Consider the following 19,590-nt stretch of genomic DNA (forward strand, 5'->3'; position numbering starts at 1 on the left):
TTGTTTAAGGATTAGAGATATATGTATTACTGCAAAGTGTTTTATAAGTGATGAGATTATTATTCACTATATGTGACTCATTTGGAGACGAAGATATTTACGGGGATGGGACTAAGGCATTTGCCCTGCAACAGTTTGACCTGGGGTTTGATCCCTGGCACTGCATATGGTCCCTGAGCTCTGCCAGAAGTGATCCCTGAGTACAGAGCCAGGAGCAAGCTCTATGGCCCAGACCCCCCCCCCCCCCCCCCCCCCACACACACACACCCCATCCCAGCTCACAGTATGAACCATTTACTCTTGAAGAGGCCCAGTGAAGGAAGGAGGTAGGGCTTTTCTGGCCTTCGCAACAGGCCAGAACTATGACATTTAGATCAGAGTTTTCAGCCATGTCACCTTGAACAAGTTCTTCCTATTTCTAAATTTTAGTCTTTTTATTTGTAAAGGAAATAGTACAGATCTGAAATACTTTTTCCTCATGAGTCTGTAATCTAAAATTTGTGAAAGTACATAGCATAGCTACAAATGTATACTTGAGACTGTTTCTTTTTTCTCTTTTTTTAAAATTTCACTTGGGTAAACATTTGTAGGTAGGAGGGATAGATAATATTTACACTGGATAATTTTTTTTAAGTTTTGTGAAAGAGATAATCCTAATTTTATATACTTCTCACTGCTCGAAAGTAATACCGTTTGGTAGATACTAGCAGTAGCAGACTATTTTAAGATTCTGTGAGAAATAGGATGGGAGAACTGGCTCAATGTGCAGGGCATTTGCCTTGTAAACGGCAGACCTGGGCTTGATCGCTGTCACCCCTTCTGGCTCCCCAAGCTTACCAGGGATGATCCCTGAGCACAGAGCCAGGAGGAAGCCTTGAGCACTACCAGGTGTGGCCCCAAAGCCAACCACAAGAGATGCTGTGAAAGAGCTGGCCAGTTACGGTCTGAGCGTCTGTGGAAATCAGTGAACCGCTAGCCACTTGGTTCTTTAAAAAGCGTTCTCAGGTGCAAGAACTGTACCTGTCACCAACCCAAGAGCTGTTAAAGAGTGAAAATGGTAAAACCTTCCGTCCCGTGTCCTCTCCTTGCCCTCAGCAATTTGTGAAAGTAAATGCAGAGTAGAATCCCAAACAGTGAAGACGAAAGCTATTCTGGAGCTTGGAATAGACATTCACCAAATATTTTCCACCTTGGAATACACTGATAAGAAAGAGCTCCCCAAAGCCCTATAATCCTAGTGAGCAGTTAGATCTAAAATCTCTTTCCCCTGGTGACTTTTCCATTTTCATTCACTAAGAAGTGCCTCTTTCTCTCCTCTGTCCTAGTTCTTCCTTACTCCTGTCTGCCGAGCAAACTGTGATGTGAAACCAAATTGCTAAGGATGCAGAGGGTGTTTCAATTTCAGAATCAGACCATTTTGATTCATGAAATCAGCCAACACTTAATGAAATCCCACTCTGGATCAGGAATGGGAGGATAGTTTTAAGGGGGGATAGGAAGACAGGGCAAGAGAGAGTGAAAGAGAAAGAAAAAAAGAAGAAAGGGAGGCAGGCCAGGGATGTACAGAAATCAGAGGGCTAATGGCTGTGCCTTCCACTCCAGAGCCCCGGGCCCATGCATGGCACCACATGCTCTGCCAAGCAAAGTTCTTGTAGAAAAAGAGAAGGGGAGACTCTCTTTCCACTTAAAATGCTCAGCTCTCTGGGCCGGACTGTTAGTACAGGGGTAGGTAGGGTGCTTGCCTTGCACACAGCTGACCCATGTTCCATCCCCAGCAGGGACCCCGGAGCTCATCTGGAATAAGTCCTGAGCACAGCCAGGGTATGCCCACCACATCTGCCCCTCCAAAACAAACCTTTAACTTTTGGTATGGAAAATGGCCAGTTAAGTTAGTAACCCAAGCTAGGCTGATAAAGACTGAGGTAGTGATATGTTCTACTCAATACTGATCCAATGCACTCAGTACTGATCTGGTGCACTTGGTACTGATCTATTGCACGCTATACAGATTCAGTGCATTTGGTATTGTTCCAATAAAGTTGGTACTGCTCTGACGCACTCAGTATTGATCTGATGCACTTAGTACTGATTCTGTGCATTTTCAGTACTGATCCAGTGAACTCAGTACTGATCCTATGCACTCAGTACCAATCTGATGCATTAAGTATTGATCTAGTGCATTCAGTACTGAGTGGATGCACTCGGTATTGATCTGACGTACTTGGTACTGATCTGATGCACTGAAGACACCCAGGAGTCTCCTGACTTATATCGAGGTGAGTGGTTTGTTTCCTGCGTGCAGTTTAGGGGCTCAGGTGTGGGACTGGTGGGAGGCCTGTTCTGACATGTTCACACATTGTCGTTTCCCGCATCCCCCAAGCCAGTGCTGAAACCAAAACACACATGTAGGAGGCAGGGAGTAAAAGGAAGAGGTGAAGAACTGAAGAAGCGCTGATGATGGTGAGCCTTTGACTCACTTTGTTTGTAGCCTATAAAGTTGAGCCGAAAATTTGTACCAGGTGTCCCATGAGGTTTTCCGGCCTGAAGATACAGAAAGTCCTGGCGTACATGCTTTGCAGGTGGAGGCTTGTGTCAGATCCCTGGCACCCACATGGTTCCCTGAGCAGCCTCCCAGTTCCCTCAACCTCTGACCTCCACGCCCCCCCATCCCCCCCACGTGTTCCCCAAACAACAAAAACGAAATGTCTCCTAGCACGTGGAGCAGACGACTCCAGAAGACCGAAGACAGGAAACTGCGAGATTCGTTTGCACATGTAAGAGCTGTTTCTCGAATAGGAACCAAGTTTATCAGCTGGATTGTGCACATCTGCTTCTGTCCTCATGGGCTTGTAATTTATTTTAAGGCAATAAAAGTGGAGGGAAGTGTTGGCGACACGAAGTCAGGAGAGGCAGCAAGTTTAGGAAGAGTTGAGTACACATGGGGCAGAAAGAGGACGAAATGAAGAGAAGAGCTTCTACACGTCAAGGTCGGAAGCCAGGAGGCCTCGGTGGTCTCACAAGGTAACAGATCCACAGGGAGGAGCAGGCCGGCGGCACAGGTGAAAGCATTTTGCTGGTCGGTGCCTTTGAAGTACTGCATAATGGTAGAGTAAAACTTGAGTTTCTGTTCAACAGGAAGTCAGAAAGCATCTTCTAGGGCAGGAGAGTTAGTCCAGGGGTAAAGGCTCTTGCCCTGCACGCTGCCAACCCTAATTTGAATCACCGTGGAGGATTTGCACACCACCACTCCTGAGCACAGAGCCAGAAATAGTCGCTGAACACCCCCAAGTGTGGCCCCAACTCCACCCTAACCCCAAAGTTAATTAATTAAAAATCTACAAGCAGTGCCTAGATTAATTGTAGAGAAGCATTGGGAATGCCTTAGACTAGTGTCTCTCAACTGATTCCAACTGTGATCCTCCCCCTTCCAATTTTCTTTCCTTCCCCTGTTCTATCAGTTGAGCCCCACTATCTTTCAGTGGCCCCCATATATGTGATTTCTCACCAGTTGCCCCCTTGGATGGTCTGGGGGCCTGTGGGGTGGGTATATTCTGCCCTTTGTTGAGAAACTCTGACTTAGCTCAGCCCCAGCTAAGCTGCCGTGGGCTCTGAACACAGGTCCGCCCACATCCAGGCTGCACACTGACCACTGGGCAGCCTTGTGGATTTCTGAGCCTATGAGTCCCCACGTGTCTGCATGTCAAGTGGGCTTAAGTATGTATCCATCTGGAGGGCGGTAAGGATTAGGGACGGGTGTGAAAGGTGCAAGGTGAATGCTGGAGACAGGAAAGGGGTCAAGTGAAAACTAGCTCCCGGGAACTGGGTTCTGATTAAGTCAGAGGTGTGGAAGGTTATCAGCATACAGAACCTGAACCTGTCAACACACACCTGGAAAAAAGTAAGCGTTTATGGGCAGGGGGAGGCGCATATGCTGGAAGACAGGAACTGAGGGTGTTGCTGGAGGCTCATGAAGGACTGATGAGATTTTGAGGGACTGAAGTAGAACTAAGTCTTTGCTGAAGGAAGTCTTTAGTGTGGGAGATGAGCCTGAGTGGAAACCATGAATACACAGGGTTAGTATCAGGAAAACCTGGAAATCTACAAGTGCCGTTAACTAAGGAAATTGAGGCTCTCTTAAAATGTTGTTAGAGGGGCTGGAGCGATAGCACAGCGGGTCGGGCGTTTGCCTTGCGTGTGGCCGACCCGGGTTCGATCCCCGGCATCCCATGTTGCACCCCAAGCACCGCCAGGAGTAATTCCTGAGTGCAGAGCCAGGAGTGACCCCTGAGCATTGCTGGGCGTGACCCAAAAAAGGAAAAATGTTGTTAGAAGTATTACACTTTAAAATTTTTAGAAGGGAATGGCTAGAGAGATAGTACATGGTTAATTAAGTTGCTTGTCTTGCAGGCGGCGGCCTGGGTTCAATCCCCGGCACTGGGTATCCTACCCCTGTCCCCCTAGCACTGCCAGGAGCGATCACTCAGCACAGAGCCTAGAGTAAGCCCTGATCATCTCTGGATGTGACCCTTCTCCACTTCAAATAAAATGTTTAGAAGTATACTGATTTGGGGGTGGGGGGACCCGGCGGTGCCCGAGTGCGATTCCTAGCAGGGTGCCAGAGGGCCGGGGACCCATGCAGTGCCAGGGGTCAGGCCCTGAACTCATGTCCACATGTGCTCCTGCTTTCTGATTTTTAAATTCCATCTCCTTTGTATTTGTACCTTGAAATTTGCACTATTGAAAAATCATTTCTCTTTGTTGTTGCCACAAAAGCCAGAGCTGTCGGTGGTTTGTGGAAAACCTCGGGATGCCGTGCGTGATTCGGCAGGAGCAGGAAGGTGGCGGTCACACATAGGGCTGTGAACGGTTCTCCTAAATAGAAGGGGGGTGGGGGGTGTCCCGGAGCTTTTATTTTTTTTTTTTTTGGAGGTTGGTTCTCTTCCATTTTCACCTTTTTTATTATTTAAATATAGATTTATTTTTATATTAAGACACTCATGATTTTACAAAGCTGTTCATAATAGAATTGTTGCAACACCAGTCCCACCCCCAGCGTCCCCAGGGTCCCTCTGACCCCTCAGCCCGCCCTCTGGACAGGTGTAGAACAATTTTATTTCATATTGCTTGCTCAAACAAAACTTAAAGAAATGGCAGATGGAATTATCAGAAGATAAATCAAGTGTCACATAAATGCCCGTGCATGCATGTATGCTTGTGTAAAAGCATGCATATTAACTGTAAACATGATCTTATAACTAAATTTAGATCTTGATGTTATTCTGAAACATTGAGCTTAATGTACATGTATTTCCAAGATAAAACATAATGCAGTCAGCTTAATTCCATTTATTGAGTATTTTATTATGAAACTATATTTTGTTAGCATGCTGATGGAGAATTAGGTTTCATTCTCTCCCCTACCCCCCGCCATTTTTCTAAGCTGTGGATGGAAGAGATGGGGTGTACAATACCTATTGGGGCCAGAGAGAGCTCAGTAGGCAGGGCGCTTGCTGTGCGTGCAGCTGACCTGGGCTGGGTACCTGGCACCCCATAGGATCCCTACACCCCCTTCCAGGAGTGATCCCTGAGCACTGCTGGCTGTTGCCCCCAACAAGCAAAAAAAAAAAATAGCAAAATTATTCCCTCTGTTATAGAGATGAAATTTAAAACATGGAAATTAAGTAACCTGACCTAAGTAGGAGAGGTGGTGGATAGTGGCGTTAGATATTGGCGGTCTAGTGCTATATCTGTTTACTGAGTTGGAGGTGGGGAGATTCATGTATCACACTTAACCGAACACTACAGGTCTGACAGGGCCAGAGGGAGAGTTCACTGAGTTTGATCACCAATGCCCCATGTAGTCCCCTGAGCACAGACCCAGGAATAAGCCTAGAACACCTCCAGGCGTGGCCCAAAACACAATAATAATACTAATAGTATTATTACTATCCTGAGGGTCATTTCATGTGCTCCCTAAAGCTGTGATATGTGTGTTGCATCTAATATAGGAGAGGTAAGTCCTGTCTTATGCAGAGGAATCACTGAAGGAGGCCAAGATAACCTTGTTCACGTGTCGATCTGAATCTGTGACCTGAACTTCTGGTGGTTTCCTGACAGCGATACCTCTGCTGGGCTGCCTGTGCTTAGCTAAGGTTTAGACGGCTGTCTGAACCGGGGCGAAGGCTTGCTTATCCGAACCGAAGCAAAGGCTGGTTATCCAAACCGGGGCAAAGGCTTGGTTATCCAAACCAGGGCAAAGCCTTGCTTATACAAATCAGGTCAAAGGCTTGGCTATCAGAACCGGGTCAAAGGCTTGCTTATGTGAACTGGGGCAGAGGTTTAGATGGGTGTCCAAATTGGGGCAAAGCTGATGAGTTGTTACTAAATTTGATTTTTTGGGGGAGGCAGGTGGGGATGGAGCTGGAGGCCACAACCAGTGATGCTTAGGGCTTAGGGGACCATAATCAGTGCTGGTTATCTGTGTAACCCAGGGCAGCTGTGTACAGGCAAGCACCCTTCCCGCTGTACTATTGCTCATGCCCTCCTCTTCCTCCTCCCCCTCCTCCCCCCTTCCTCCTGCTCCCCCTCTTCCTTGTCCTTCTCCTCCTCCTTTGACCCTTCTTCCTCCTCATCTTCCTTCTCTTCATCTTCCTCCTCCTCGCCTTCCTCTTCCTCTTTCCTCTTCCTTCTCCTCTCCTTTCTTTTCTTCCTCCTTTTCTTCTTTCTTTATTCTCCTCTTCCTTCCTCCCCCTCCCTCTTCCCTTTGACCCCTCCCGTCCCCCTCCTTCTCTCTTCTCCCCCTTCTCCCCTCCCCCTCCCCTCTCTCTTCCCCTCCACTGGCATCAAAGTTTGATAGGCAGACGTTGTTAAAAATATTGCTGACATGCTTTTCTCTTTTTAGTCTTCTTATTTTTTAATTTATTGACTCACCGCTGAATCCACTCCTTACAGTTTGTTCATGCCACCACCATCAGGTGGGTTCCTGAAAGAAATTCAGCAAGTTTCACCCCAATGTCTGCAGTATGGGATGTTTCTGGGGAAAATAAATTATGGCTTATGGGCAAGAACCTTACATCGATATCTGTCATCAGAGTCACTCATGCGCTCCGTGGTGCCCTCCACACAGTCCTTCCCAATGGAAGTAGCTAAGAACACTTCATTTTGTAGGCCCAGAAGCTCCCCACTAATCTTGGACAGTTCCAGCACTTCACCAAGTGGAGTGTGTCTTGCAGAGCTTAGCGTGTCTAGTGTGGAGGTGGTGTTGGGCTGGGGGTTCCCAGGAGTGCTGTGGGCCTGGACGAGTGATGGGTGCAGAGGAGACATTGGAATAAGCGCCGGCTTTTTCTCCCCACTTTCCATCAACCACCCCAGAAACTCTGCCTTCCCCTAGAGCTGCTTCAGCCTGGCCCCCGCCTGCCCACTTCTGCCCCCCAGAAACTGCTTCCTCTGTCAGTTGCCTTCCCAAGCTAGGGGTAATGGTAGGGGACCTTCGATTCGAGAAGGACAGAGCTTTGGAGGCAAAGACAAACAGTTCACAAAGAAGGGTAGGCAGGGCAGAGGTAGATGGAGCTGATTAACAGTTAGATTTTGAAAAGTACATAATAAATACCTGGTGGCCCAAAAACACGGCCCAGGAAAAGCCATCACACCCTTGTGTTCATTGCAGTACTCTTCACAACAGCCAGAGTCTGGGAACCACCCAAGTGCCGGGGAGCAGATGCGTGGATAAAGAAGCTACGGTGCATCTTCTTCAGTGGAGTACTACATAGCTATTAGAGAAAATGAAGTCAGGAAGTGTGGATGGACACATGCATGGGCACGAAGAGCATCATGCTGACTGAAATGAGTCAGAGGGAAAGGGAAAGATAAAGAATGAGTGCACTCATTTGTGGGATAGTTAGAAAAGAAAAGAAAAAGCATCGTATGTGAACGATACCCAGAGACATTAGAAACCAGGGCCAGGAGAACTGACTGGTCCGTGGTAGAAGCTTGCCGCCAAGTGGGAGGGGAAGTGCAGTTAGTACAGAGAGGGGACCACAGTGACAATGAAGTTGGAAATGATTGCTCTGGACAAGAACCGAGTGTTGGAAGGAGGTAAAGTGACACGCAGGATACCCTTTCGTGTAAACCACAGTGCCTAAGAGGAAAATAAGAGAAAGAATGAGAGATTGAGAAGAAAACCATCTTCCATAAAGGCAGACTTCGGGGGCAGGGCAGGGGGGTGGGACAGAAGGAAAACTGGGGGACACTGGTGGCAGGAAATGTGCACTGGTGAAGGGACGGGGGTTGGAACATTGTATGACCGAAACCCAATTGTGAACAACTTTGTAAGTGTCTATGTCGTGGTGACTCAGTTTTTTAAAAAAGAATTACAAATATAAATACCTGAAGAGACACTTCTGGTTCATTTGAGGGAGTAACTGAGGCCTTTCTCCAAGGGAGACGCTTGAAAATGGGGCTTTGCCTTTGAGGACCCCCGCCCTCCTTAAGCGCCTCACCAGAATACTGGCCCGCAAAAGGGGGACGCGTGTGCGATAGAAATGCCACGCGTTTGCTTACATTTTATTCTGGGAGAGTTTCAAGGACATGGGCACAGATATTGAAAATTATTTTGAGACGTATTTCATCCTGGGTTTTTTAAAAATGTATTTGTATCTCAGAACTTGAAGAGATCAGATGTTTTCTGTACAAAGTGTGTGGGGGAAAAAGATGCTCTGCATGTTGGCTGCATGGCCTCTGCGTCTTGCTGAAAGTGAAATGAAAGGAGCCTTGTACACTGGAACACTTGACTGTACCCGAAGCCCAAGGGATAATCTTCTGATTTCCATTTGGGCTGGTTTTTGCCTCTTTGGCATCTGTCATCAGTATTGACAGGGTGGGGAATAAATGTGGCTGTATAAATAATTGTATTTTAAATTACGCTTTCAGGTTTTTATGAGTGACAATTGGTAACTTATTGGGTGTTTTTTTGGGAAGGGGGTGTCGGTGCTTCAGGGCCATACCTGGTGGTGCTCAGTGCTTACTCCTGGCTTTGTGCTCGGGCTCACTCCTGGCGCTAGAGACCCCGTGTGGTGTTGGTGTTGGGGATGAAGCCGGCATCAGCCATGGGAAAGGCAAGCACTGTTCCTACTTGCTTCCTATCTAGCCCTCATTATGAGTTTGTATTCTTTTTTCAAATGCTTCTTTTCTGTGTCCAACTTGGTGGTAGAAGGTATAGAAAATCGCGCACTTGGGCAAGAATGTATCTTAGCAGGAGAGCACTTAACTTTGAGGTAAGTATATGAGGCCCTGGGTTTGTTCCCCAGCACAGAAAAAGGGTAGGAGTGGGGGAATAAATCTGGGCTTCCAAAGAAGGATGTGGTTCAGTCCCTATGCATAAGGCTAATAAAGCCTCTCATGAGAAAAAGTTGAAAGAGTTAGAAGACTTTTAGAAGCTAGAAACAAGGTCAGTGTTTTGAAAGTACAGAATTCTGCCTTTTAAGTAAAAGTCCTGAATTTTGCTTTTGATTGTTAATTAGCTTGATAGAAAATCTCTCCTGGTGTCAATCAGCTCTCTGTACTGGATCTTTATATATTTGGTGACATTGTTGTGAGTTTCTAAACATGTTTTTTCTATTACGGCTGTGATTTCGGGCTTCATGGCACTGTTCTGAAGATTACTATCAAAGAGTTTTGTTTTGTTTCTGTATATTACAAGTTGTTGCTCTATGTTTTTTTTTAAAGGGAGAATCTAATTTTTTTTTATAAATTTTATCATGTAAATTAGTTTATTCATTATGTTTAATTTTAGGAAACGGTGCTCTTGCAGAACATTCAGAAAATGTGCATATTTCAGGAGTGACAACTGGTAAGTCCTTTTTTGTAATGTTTAAATTTCATGCATGGCTTATATGGTAAATATTGAAAGCCACCTGGTATCTTATAAAGTGATATTTGGCTATAAAAATTATTACTGCATTTTGCAGCATGTAATAAGAAATGAAATAAATGTAACATGGAGAAATTTTCTTAAGATAAAATTGGAACTTGTATGGATTGATTACTAGCTGGACTGCCTAATTTTTCGTACAAACATTGAGCCAAGAGAAGAAGAGTTAACTCAAGTTGAACTAGTGTTTTATACACATACACACACACACACACACACACACACACACACAAAAGGAACCATTAAAAACAACCAGCTTTCATGCTATTCGTAGCATCCATGCCATAGAAATGACATTTTTTTCCCCTGTAGGTAGAAGGGACAAGTTAAGATGATTGTTGGTTGACTAGAAAAAGCTTGGGTGGCTCATCAAGTTGCCGATTCATCCTGGGTAGATGGATGTCTGGGCTGTGGCCCTCCCAGAATGGGGGCGGGCAGATTCCCTCTCTGAGAGATCGGCCAGCAGCCCCTGTCCACACCCTGCATCGTCTGGCATGTAAGTGGCCCAGCTCCACAGCTCTCAGAGCAGATGGCCACATCATCTCTAAATTCCACAGCACTGACCGTCCAGTAGGAGCACAGCAGATTTGATGGGAAACGAGTAGAAGCCCACCAAGCTCCATGAGCAAAAACAGTGAACACAGAAGGTTCAACTAGCACCAACTAGCTCAGTAAATCAGTAAATCCTCAGAGAATGGCTTTAGTAACACCATTGTGAGATATAACAATTATCATAAATTGATTTTTTCTGATCTATTTTCTGATAATTCCATTTTGTTCTAACAAGTAAAATGAAGTAGATTTTTTGTGCTTGCTAAATGGGGAGGAGGAGGCTGGGGAACTGAGGACATTGGTTGAGAGAAGGTCACATTGGTGTTGGAACATTGAATACCTGAAAAATTGATTCAGGTCTTCTTCCATGAACTGGTTATTCTTCTTTGCTGAAACAGTCCCTTAGCCTCAAAGCTGAACAAGCAAGTCTTCCTGCCGCTACTATCTATCCTTTCTCCCTGCAGACCAGTCTGAGCCTTGTCACCTCTTCCATCTCTGTGTTCAAATAAGTTCACTGTACCCTCAGTTTCTGGCAGGGGCCACCCAACCAGGAAACGTGCCTGTGCCCCTCTATTCTTCCAAAACCCTTCAGAGTCCTTCCTCCCACAGCCCCTAAGATGAAACTAAATTCATTAGGAAAACATGCAAGGAGTCCCAGCTCTCTCATTTCACCCCCACACAAATATGGAACCAGACACACTGGCTAAGGTCTCTCATACTGCTTAAGTTATTTATTTTTTATTTAAACACTTTGATTTACAAAGTTATTCCAAAGAAGGTTGTTAAGTCTTATGTTTCGGTAAATATTGCATTGATTGACAAGTCGTTTTTTAATACACAAGTATTAAAAATTGCAGGAAAAAATAGAACATTGAGACCAGCAAAAGGAATAGAGGAATTAAAAATCAGCCATTGTCTTATCAACCTGAATATGACCAATATGGTAACATGCTAGTATCTACAATTACCCTAATTTATTTCTCTCTCTCTCTCTCTCTCTCTCTCTCTTTCTCTCTCTCTTACTTTTCTATGTCCAGCAGTGCTCAGGGGATCACACATAGTGTTGGAGATTGAGTCAGGATTTGGTTGTATGCAAGGCAAGCACCTTAACCCATTACTGTGTCTCTGGCCCTACTACTACTACTACTACTACTACTACTACTACTAATAATAATAATAATAATAAGTTGATGGTGGTGTTAAAAGAAAGTCCTTAACCTTTCTATGGGACATGAGGCACAATTTTTATTTTTAAAAAACAACTAAATACCATACATATACCCCTGAAATTCAGAAACCCACTGAGGCGAGTGCCTTTTATTGAGTCACAGAAAGCTTTTATAACTTTAAAATTAACTTAGGCATTAAAGGTTTTATTCATAGGTGAATTCCAGAGCTTTGTATCCATGTCACTCTACAAACTTATTTCTTCTTGTTATCTGTGATTTAGTGATCTCCTCTGATGAAGCAAAACTATGTTTTCTCTTTTGTCTTATGTCATATTTTTTTTTATTCAGAAAGTTAATAGACTTAAGAGACCCGCGGAGGATGATGAGGCACCAGCCACGGCCATGAACAAGCCTGTTGCCTGTGAGGGAGGAGAGGCTCATGCCCCTTGCCTCAATTCTTTCCCAGTTAGTTCCCCGTTTTCATTCTCTTTCAAGGCGAGTTCTTTGGAAAGACAAACTTCGTTTTTCTCCCCTTTCCTTTCTATTTTGAGCAGCTAGAGAGAATTAGGTGACTTTCCTGGTTGTTAACTGTAAAGTAAGAAGAGTGTTCACAGACATTTTAATTGGCATGACCAAAAGGTTGATATCTCATGCGTGATTTTCATCTTCGCTAGTCTGAGATATTCTTTAAGTTCTAAGGAATACCAAGAGCCGGATCGGTCCACCTCAGTTGCCTGGGCCCAAGTGCTGTCGTCGGCTGAGGTCCTTCAATCCTGAGTAGCCGTTTCATTCTGAATGGAGGCTGAACGTCTGCCATCACCAGGCTGGCGGACTGGGTTCCTGGTGAGACCCTTCTCCTGGCTCACAGGTGACACCTCCCCTCCATACCTTCCCAGGGTCTTTCCCATGCACTCGGGAGACTCCCTGCCCTCTCCTCTTCTGCAGATAAGGACCTGTCTTTCTCTGGAGTTTGCCTCACCCTAATGTGTGACCCGGTTTAATAACCTCAGTTTCCACTTTTGAGGCCAGTAGCTCCCAACGCCATCACATTAGAAATCAGGCCTGCAACCCTGATCTTGATGGGCAACTGTGCTACTGTAGCTGTTCATACTTGGTGATTGGGAATTAAAAGAGAGAAACTGCTTAAAGGCTCATTACTTTCCTTTGCAAATAACAGTGACTTTCGCATGTTTGCACCAATGACAATTTTATTTAAAAAATGTGTTCTCCCGAACAAAAACATCAATAAAAAGAACGGCACTTTAAATTAATTTGGGAGTGGGGATGCCAGAGATTGGGTTAAAAGGAGATTGCTGAAGTCTCATATGTATGTCTGTCTTTTGTAATAAGTTGCTTTGTTTGATGTATGTGAAGACGGTCAAGCTCTACATTGATACATAATTGGAAAGGGAACATTTAATAGCCCTTTAGAATAATCATGAGTATTTTTCAGTAAGACACGGGCATTCGGTTTGTTGAGTTTCTTACGGATTAGTTGCAAGTGGAGTCTGAAACCCTATCGGCAAACTTTTGTTCTCTGTTACATAAAAACTCACTGGTTGCCCTTTGAGGGAATTTTTTAACCATGCATCATTTCATATTGTGTGTTATTTGCCAAATAATGGCTTGCTGATTTACGTGAATTTATGTGAAATATGAGAATTGAAATATGGACAGAGTCAGTATTTTCTTAAGTTCTGAATTTTGCTTCAACTGAAAGTAGGTTCTACTTGTTTTGTTTGCTGATTGGTTTAAAAAGAGTCTACTTGGCTGCTCATGGAACACTGAACTTCTCTTTGAATAAATTCCTATTTGAAAAGAAACTCTGCACCTATTAGTGTGGAAATGTGTTTGTATATTTTAATAGTTTTCCTTGGTCTTGGGTTTCCCTGCCTGTGTTTCAGACCTGATTTAGGCATATGTGGTGGTTGCTAGGGCTTCTTTAACAAAGCACAAAGGGCCGGCTGACTGGAAGAGCAAATTTGTTCTCCCACGGTCCTGGGGGCTATTCAGTACATGGGAAGGTCCTGGAAGGGTGGAGCTCTTGGGAGGCCTCCCTTTGGCTTACAGAAACCAGTCTTCCCACCGCCGAATCTTGGTATCTTCCCGCTGTGTGCCTCTGTTCTATTTTCTCTCTCTCTCTCTCTTTGTTTTGGGGCTACATCCAGTGGTACTCGGGGCTTACTTCTGGCTCTGCACTCACGGGCCACTCCTGGCAGACTCAGGCACCCTGTGGGAAGCCAGAGACCAAACCCAGGTCGGCTGTGTGCAAGGCAAGCACCCTGCCCGCTATGCTCTCTCCGGCCTCTAATCTCTAAGGACACTTGTCATATTGAATTAGTGCCTACCCTTATGACCTCATTTTTCCCCCTTCCATACTTCTTGAGGTACTAGAATTTGCAATTCTTTTCATTATACTTTTCATGCATAAAGTCATCATCTTTTTGTGCTAAATAACCAGATGTGACAAGACCTACTTTTGTGGTTTACTGTAATGGGTATACTACTTTTTATTTTTATTGATTATGGTACTGTGATTTATAAGATTATTAATGAGGCTTCCCTGTACTTAATTCCACCAACACACCCCTCACCAGTGTACCTCCCTCCCTTCCCCAAGGACCCCCCAAGCCTCTCCCTCTCAACCCTCTTCTCCCACTTACAAACCAGTTTCTACATCAGTTCTCTTGCTGTGTTGCCATTGGCCCTTTTTGCTGCTTTGCTGTGCATTCTTTTTGTTTCACATGTAAGTGGGATCATTCTGTATCTGTCCCTTTCCTTCTGGCTGACTCTAATAGCATGATATCTTCTACGTCCTCCCCTCTGCGGCAACCTGCGTAATTTTGTTTGCAGAGTTCCATTTTGTATACATTCCACGACTTCTTGATCCATTCATCTATAGTTGGGCATTTGGGTTGTTTCCATATTTTTTTTGACTGTTGTCCTCAGTGAGATGATGAGCGTAGCTATGTTTTGAATTAATGTTTTTGTGCTTGGGGGGTAGATGCCAAAAAGTGGTCCTTCGGTAGTTCTATTCCTATTTTGGGGATAAATCTCTGTATTGTTTTCCGTAGAGGCCAAGGCAGATGGCGTTCCCACCAGCATCGGGTGAGGGCTCATTTCTCAGCACCGACTTTCCAGACTTTTTGATCTGTGCCATTCTCCCTGGAATGAGATGATATTTCATGTTGCTTTGATTTGCATTTCCCTACTCCTGAGAGGTGGTGAGCACTTTCCCAGATTGCTATTGGCCGTCTGTATGTCTTCTTTGGGAAAGGACAACTTCAATTTAATTTCCTCTTGAAAGACCCTTGTCCTCAGGAGTAGGATTTTCACAGAGGAGTCTTAGGGCCAATACAACTCACCCGCAATATGTGCTATAATTAACTGCATTTATGCTGCAATTAAATGCTGGCTTGCAGAGGTCAATGAAACCTCATTAATAGCTTACTATTTTTTTTTTCCTGCAAGTTGGTCTTATAAAATCTTTATTCTCAGGGGCCAGAGCAATAGTCCAGCGGGGAGGGTGTTTGCCTTGCACACAGCTGACCCGGGTTTGATCCCCAGCATCCCATATGGTCCCCTGAGCACTACTGGGAGTAATTCCTGAGTGCAGAGCTAGGAGTAATCCTTGAGCATCACCAGATGTGACCCAAAATTAAAAAAAAAAACCACTTTATTCTCTGGGAAGGTAAGAATAAGAAATCTATTACAGTTTAGCCATTGAAAAAACAAAAAAAGAGCAAGTGCTTTAGATCCACAGATTCGTCACAGACTGCCTTGGGTCAGTGTGGAGCTAGAGCATAGGCCTTCTTGGAATTATTTGCATCCCCGGGAGAAATGAGAATGCCTTGGGTGCCAATCTTTGTGGAGAACTGCACTGCCGAATGAGGGACTTGCCACCTCTCAAGACCAGCACCTGTGGACACGGAGATGGCTGGCTGTGGTGGTGGTGGCGGGGGGAGGGGGGTCCCACTTCTGCCCTTGTTCTCTCACTTGCACACCCTGTCCTGAGCCCCCTGTCCTGACCCAGTCATTCTTTGCTGTTGGGAGTCTTCGCTGACAATTTTGGAAGTTCTTAACTGGTCTGCCAATGAGTGTTACAGACCGTTCTGTGTCCAGGTGAGTGAATTTTGGGAGTGTGCACTGCACTGTTTTCAATAGTGCTGCCCGTACCAGACAAAGCCAGAACTGTCCCCGACACTTCACGACTCGTCACCTCTCCAGAGTTTCAGATTCACTGCAGTGAACTTGGTCCAAGAAGTTGCAGGTGGGGAGGGGGTTGTGGGAAGGGTGGCTGGGCAGAGAATAAACAATGCGTAGAATGTTCTGGTCTCAGCAGACATGTGCAGAGTGCAAGGAGTGCCCTGGTCTTGTGGACAATCCCGGGGTGAATGTGAACATATTAGGCTGGACAAGGAGTTCATAAAAGGCTTCCTTCAGTCTCTGCTGAGTGGGAAATTGACTTTATAATAACTGGTCTTGTTTTATTATTAATAACATTAAGTACTTCGGCTTCTCAATACCAGTGTTGTGGAAGTCTCTCATTTTAATTGCTGGTATATTTTGGTTCTTAAATTTGACATAATCTGTTTCTATTTCTAATGATCTTCATTTACATCTTCTTCCTCCTCACATCTTTGCCAAGAAAGACGAAGCTTTTGTCCTTTAGCTGGTTATTGTGCTACATGTATCGACAGAAGAAAAGTGTAAATCATCCAGAAATGTATATCTAGTGTGTCTAATGGGAAAAAATATCTATCCGGTGTATCTAACAATATCTAGTATATCTAATATATCTAGCATATCTAATGGGGAACATTTTTTATATACTTATTTTGTTTACAACTCTTCATGGTTTACAATTTTAAATCTGCTTTAAAATATAAAATACAGGTGCTGGAGAGATAGTACAGCAGGTGAGGTGCTTGCCTTGCATGCGGCCCACCTGGGTTCAATCCCCAGAACCTATATGGCCCCCGAGCCCACCAGAAGTATTATTTGATCTCTGTACGGACTCTCTGAGCACAGAGCCAGGAGTAGGCCCTGAACAACACCAGGTTTGGCCCCAAAACATATATATATATATATATATATATATTTGTAGATTATACTACATTACACTTGATCTTAGCCAAAAGGATAATAGAACCAGGAGAAAAGAGAAATAGCGTTTTAATAAGCCTAATAATATATGAAAATCCAGAACCTGTCAAGTAATTGAACTGTATGTTGGAAAGAGTAGGTAGCCTACTTAAATTCATTTATTTAAAAGACTAAATTAAATCTCATATTCTTTACAAATGTCTAAATTTTTTAAATAGTTCTCGAACTTCTAATCTACTGCATAAATGAAACATATTTAGGTCAAAATGATTTATAACAGGATTTATTTCCCACCTTAAATGCAATCCATTAGTTATGTAAACATACCTGCTTTAAACTGAATTTTACTCTGATCTGTATTTATTTAGGTTTTTAATTAGGTTCTGAATATTTGCTGGTACTTTTTTTTTGTTTGTTTCTGGATTAGCATTGCTTTACTATATTACAGGCTTTCCCTGGATTAGTTTATAGTTTTGTTTCTTTGCCAGTTTATTTGCTTTAATAGTTAACATTTTGTATGTATATGGGTGAAACTTGTATGTTTCTTTCACTTCCTCATTTATTTCACTTAGTATAATCATCTCAATTTCTATACATTTTTGTAAAAAAGAGCTTGTTCTCACCTTGTGGAAATGCAGATTTTATATATATATTCACATTCTATATATATGTATATACTATATATTTATATCTCACGATACAATGAGCACAATATCTCACTGAGTCTCACGAAGACAATGTTCACGAAAAATGGACTTGTTCCTGACGTTCCATTTGCTCTCAACGAAATGAACATCTCCAAATGCAGCACTTATGTGTACCTAGGTCAAGAACTCAACATGATGAATGACCTGGCACCTGAGCTACGCAGGAGGAAGAGAGTGGTGTGAAACGCTTTCAAGAGTGTCGAAGAAATGGCTAAGAGGACGAAGAACCTCCGGCTTTGGACACATCTCTTCGACTCCACCATTCTCCCTGCACTAACATACGCCTCAGAGACCTGGGCCCTACAAAAGCAGGATGAGAATGCTATCTGGGTCTCCCGAAGAGGAATCGAAAGAGCTATGCTTGGAATATCACACTTCACTCAAGTGAGAGAAGGAATCCGGAGTTCCGATCTCTGTTGATGTTCGAGAATCAGGGACACTGTCCCGTTTGCCAAGGCATCAAAAATCAGATGGGCTGGACACGTAATGCGATTTGAAGACGCCCACTGGACTAGAGCTGTTACTGACTGGATTCTATGGTACGTCCAAAGAACGCGTGGTCGCCCACCTACGAGATGATCAGACTTCTTCGTCAAGACCCTGAACAAATGGGTTTGAGGCTCTTCGTGTTCCTGGAGCGAGCAGATGCCATTGGGCTACACTAGCATATGGCAGGGACAAGTGGAGACGTTACTGGCACCCGCTTGAGCAGATCGATGAGTAACGGAATATCAAGTGATAAAGTGATGTATTCATATCACACACACACACACGCATGCACACAGCTTCCTGACCCAGGCATCTGTGTTCAGTTTGCTTTCATTGTTAGCTATCACCAATAATGCTGCTAGGAACATAAAAGGACAGAGAGTTGTTCTTGAGGGCTGAGGAGTTAACTGGAAGGGCCAGGGCATAGGATTTGTGTGCTTGAAGGCCCAGCTTTGGTCCCCAATGCTGGCTGGCCCTTTGAGCACTGCCAGGAGTGACTGTCCAGGACCAGGTTGGAGTTGCACTGCTGGGTGAGGCTCAAAGTGCACAAGAGAAAAATTAATAGTTCTAGAAATTATTTGATTATTCCCTCTTTACTCTTAATCACTTCCAAATTATGTTTTTTACTTGTTTTCACAAATTGTATTATACAAGTTTCATTAAACTTTTTTAGTAATTGGAAACAGTTTAGAAAAGCTAAGAAAAGTCACTTATTAATCCTGCATTCTTAATATGATTAACAGAATTTTTCTTGTCTAGCTGGGCCCGCTCGAGCGATAGCACAGCGGTAGGGCGTTTGCCTTGCATGCAGCCAACATGGCCAACCCGAGTTCGATTCCTCCGCCCCTCTCGGAGAGCCTGACAAGCTACCGAGAGTATCTCGCCCGCACGGCAGAGCCTGGCAAGCTCCCCATGACGGATTCGATATGCCAGACACAGTAACAACAAAGTCTCCAATGGAGACATTACTGGGCCCGCTCGAGCAAATCGATGAACAACGGGAGAACCGTGACCATGATACCTTTAAAAAATTAAAAGTATTGGAATTACAGCTAGTTGCCTGGCCTTTCTATTTAACATGTTAAAGAGTGTTTTTTTTTTTTTTTATGATTATGAGTGTAATGGCTGTAAGATTCTCATCCAGTGGCTTTGTTGTAATTTTCTTAGTCACATCTGGGAATTGTTTGCAGAGTTCTCTCCAACATGGATCATGTGGCAAAGCACATTCTAAAATAGTATCGCCCTTTTTCATTTCTAGGACTTTTTTTTTTTAAATGTAGATTTCTACAATAGAGTCACAGCCTTCAGAAATTGTAAATAATTTAATAACTCTAGAAACCTTTGACAGATTGCTCTCCGAAAGAATTTCAAGGATTTACGTTGTCATCTGCACTGTATGAAAGCAGTAACCTTGGATATATTTTTCCTATTCAACTCCCCCCACCCCCTTTCTTTGCTTTGCTTTCTGTTTGTTTTGAAGACTACGTTCAGTGGTGGTGGTGATGGCTTGGTGCTCCAGGGGACGGGGGTGGTGGTGCTCCTGCTCTGTACTCAGAGGTCACTCCTAACCATGTTCAGAGGAAACTGCAGGGTAAGGGATGGAGCCCCACATGCAAAACATGTGCTCAGCCCTTTGAGT

At 44.1% G+C, this 19,590-nt stretch overlaps 1 protein-coding gene across 1 annotated transcript in view; it reads left to right on the plus strand.

Moving 5' to 3' along the window:
• LRP12 (LDL receptor related protein 12) overlaps window positions 1-19,590 on the plus strand; it is a 76,714-nt gene that overhangs the window by 23,639 nt on the left and 33,485 nt on the right. Inside the window, exon 2 of the mRNA XM_056135205.1 lies at window positions 9,791-9,847. Coding sequence (XP_055991180.1) covers window positions 9,791-9,847 — 57 coding nt within the window. The remainder of the gene's footprint in view (window positions 1-9,790; window positions 9,848-19,590) is intronic.

Source organism: Sorex fumeus, unplaced genomic scaffold, assembly GCF_029834395.1.
Source record: "Sorex fumeus unplaced genomic scaffold, SorFum_2.1 ptg000002l, whole genome shotgun sequence".
Lineage (NCBI taxonomy): Eukaryota > Metazoa > Chordata > Mammalia > Eulipotyphla > Soricidae > Sorex > Sorex fumeus.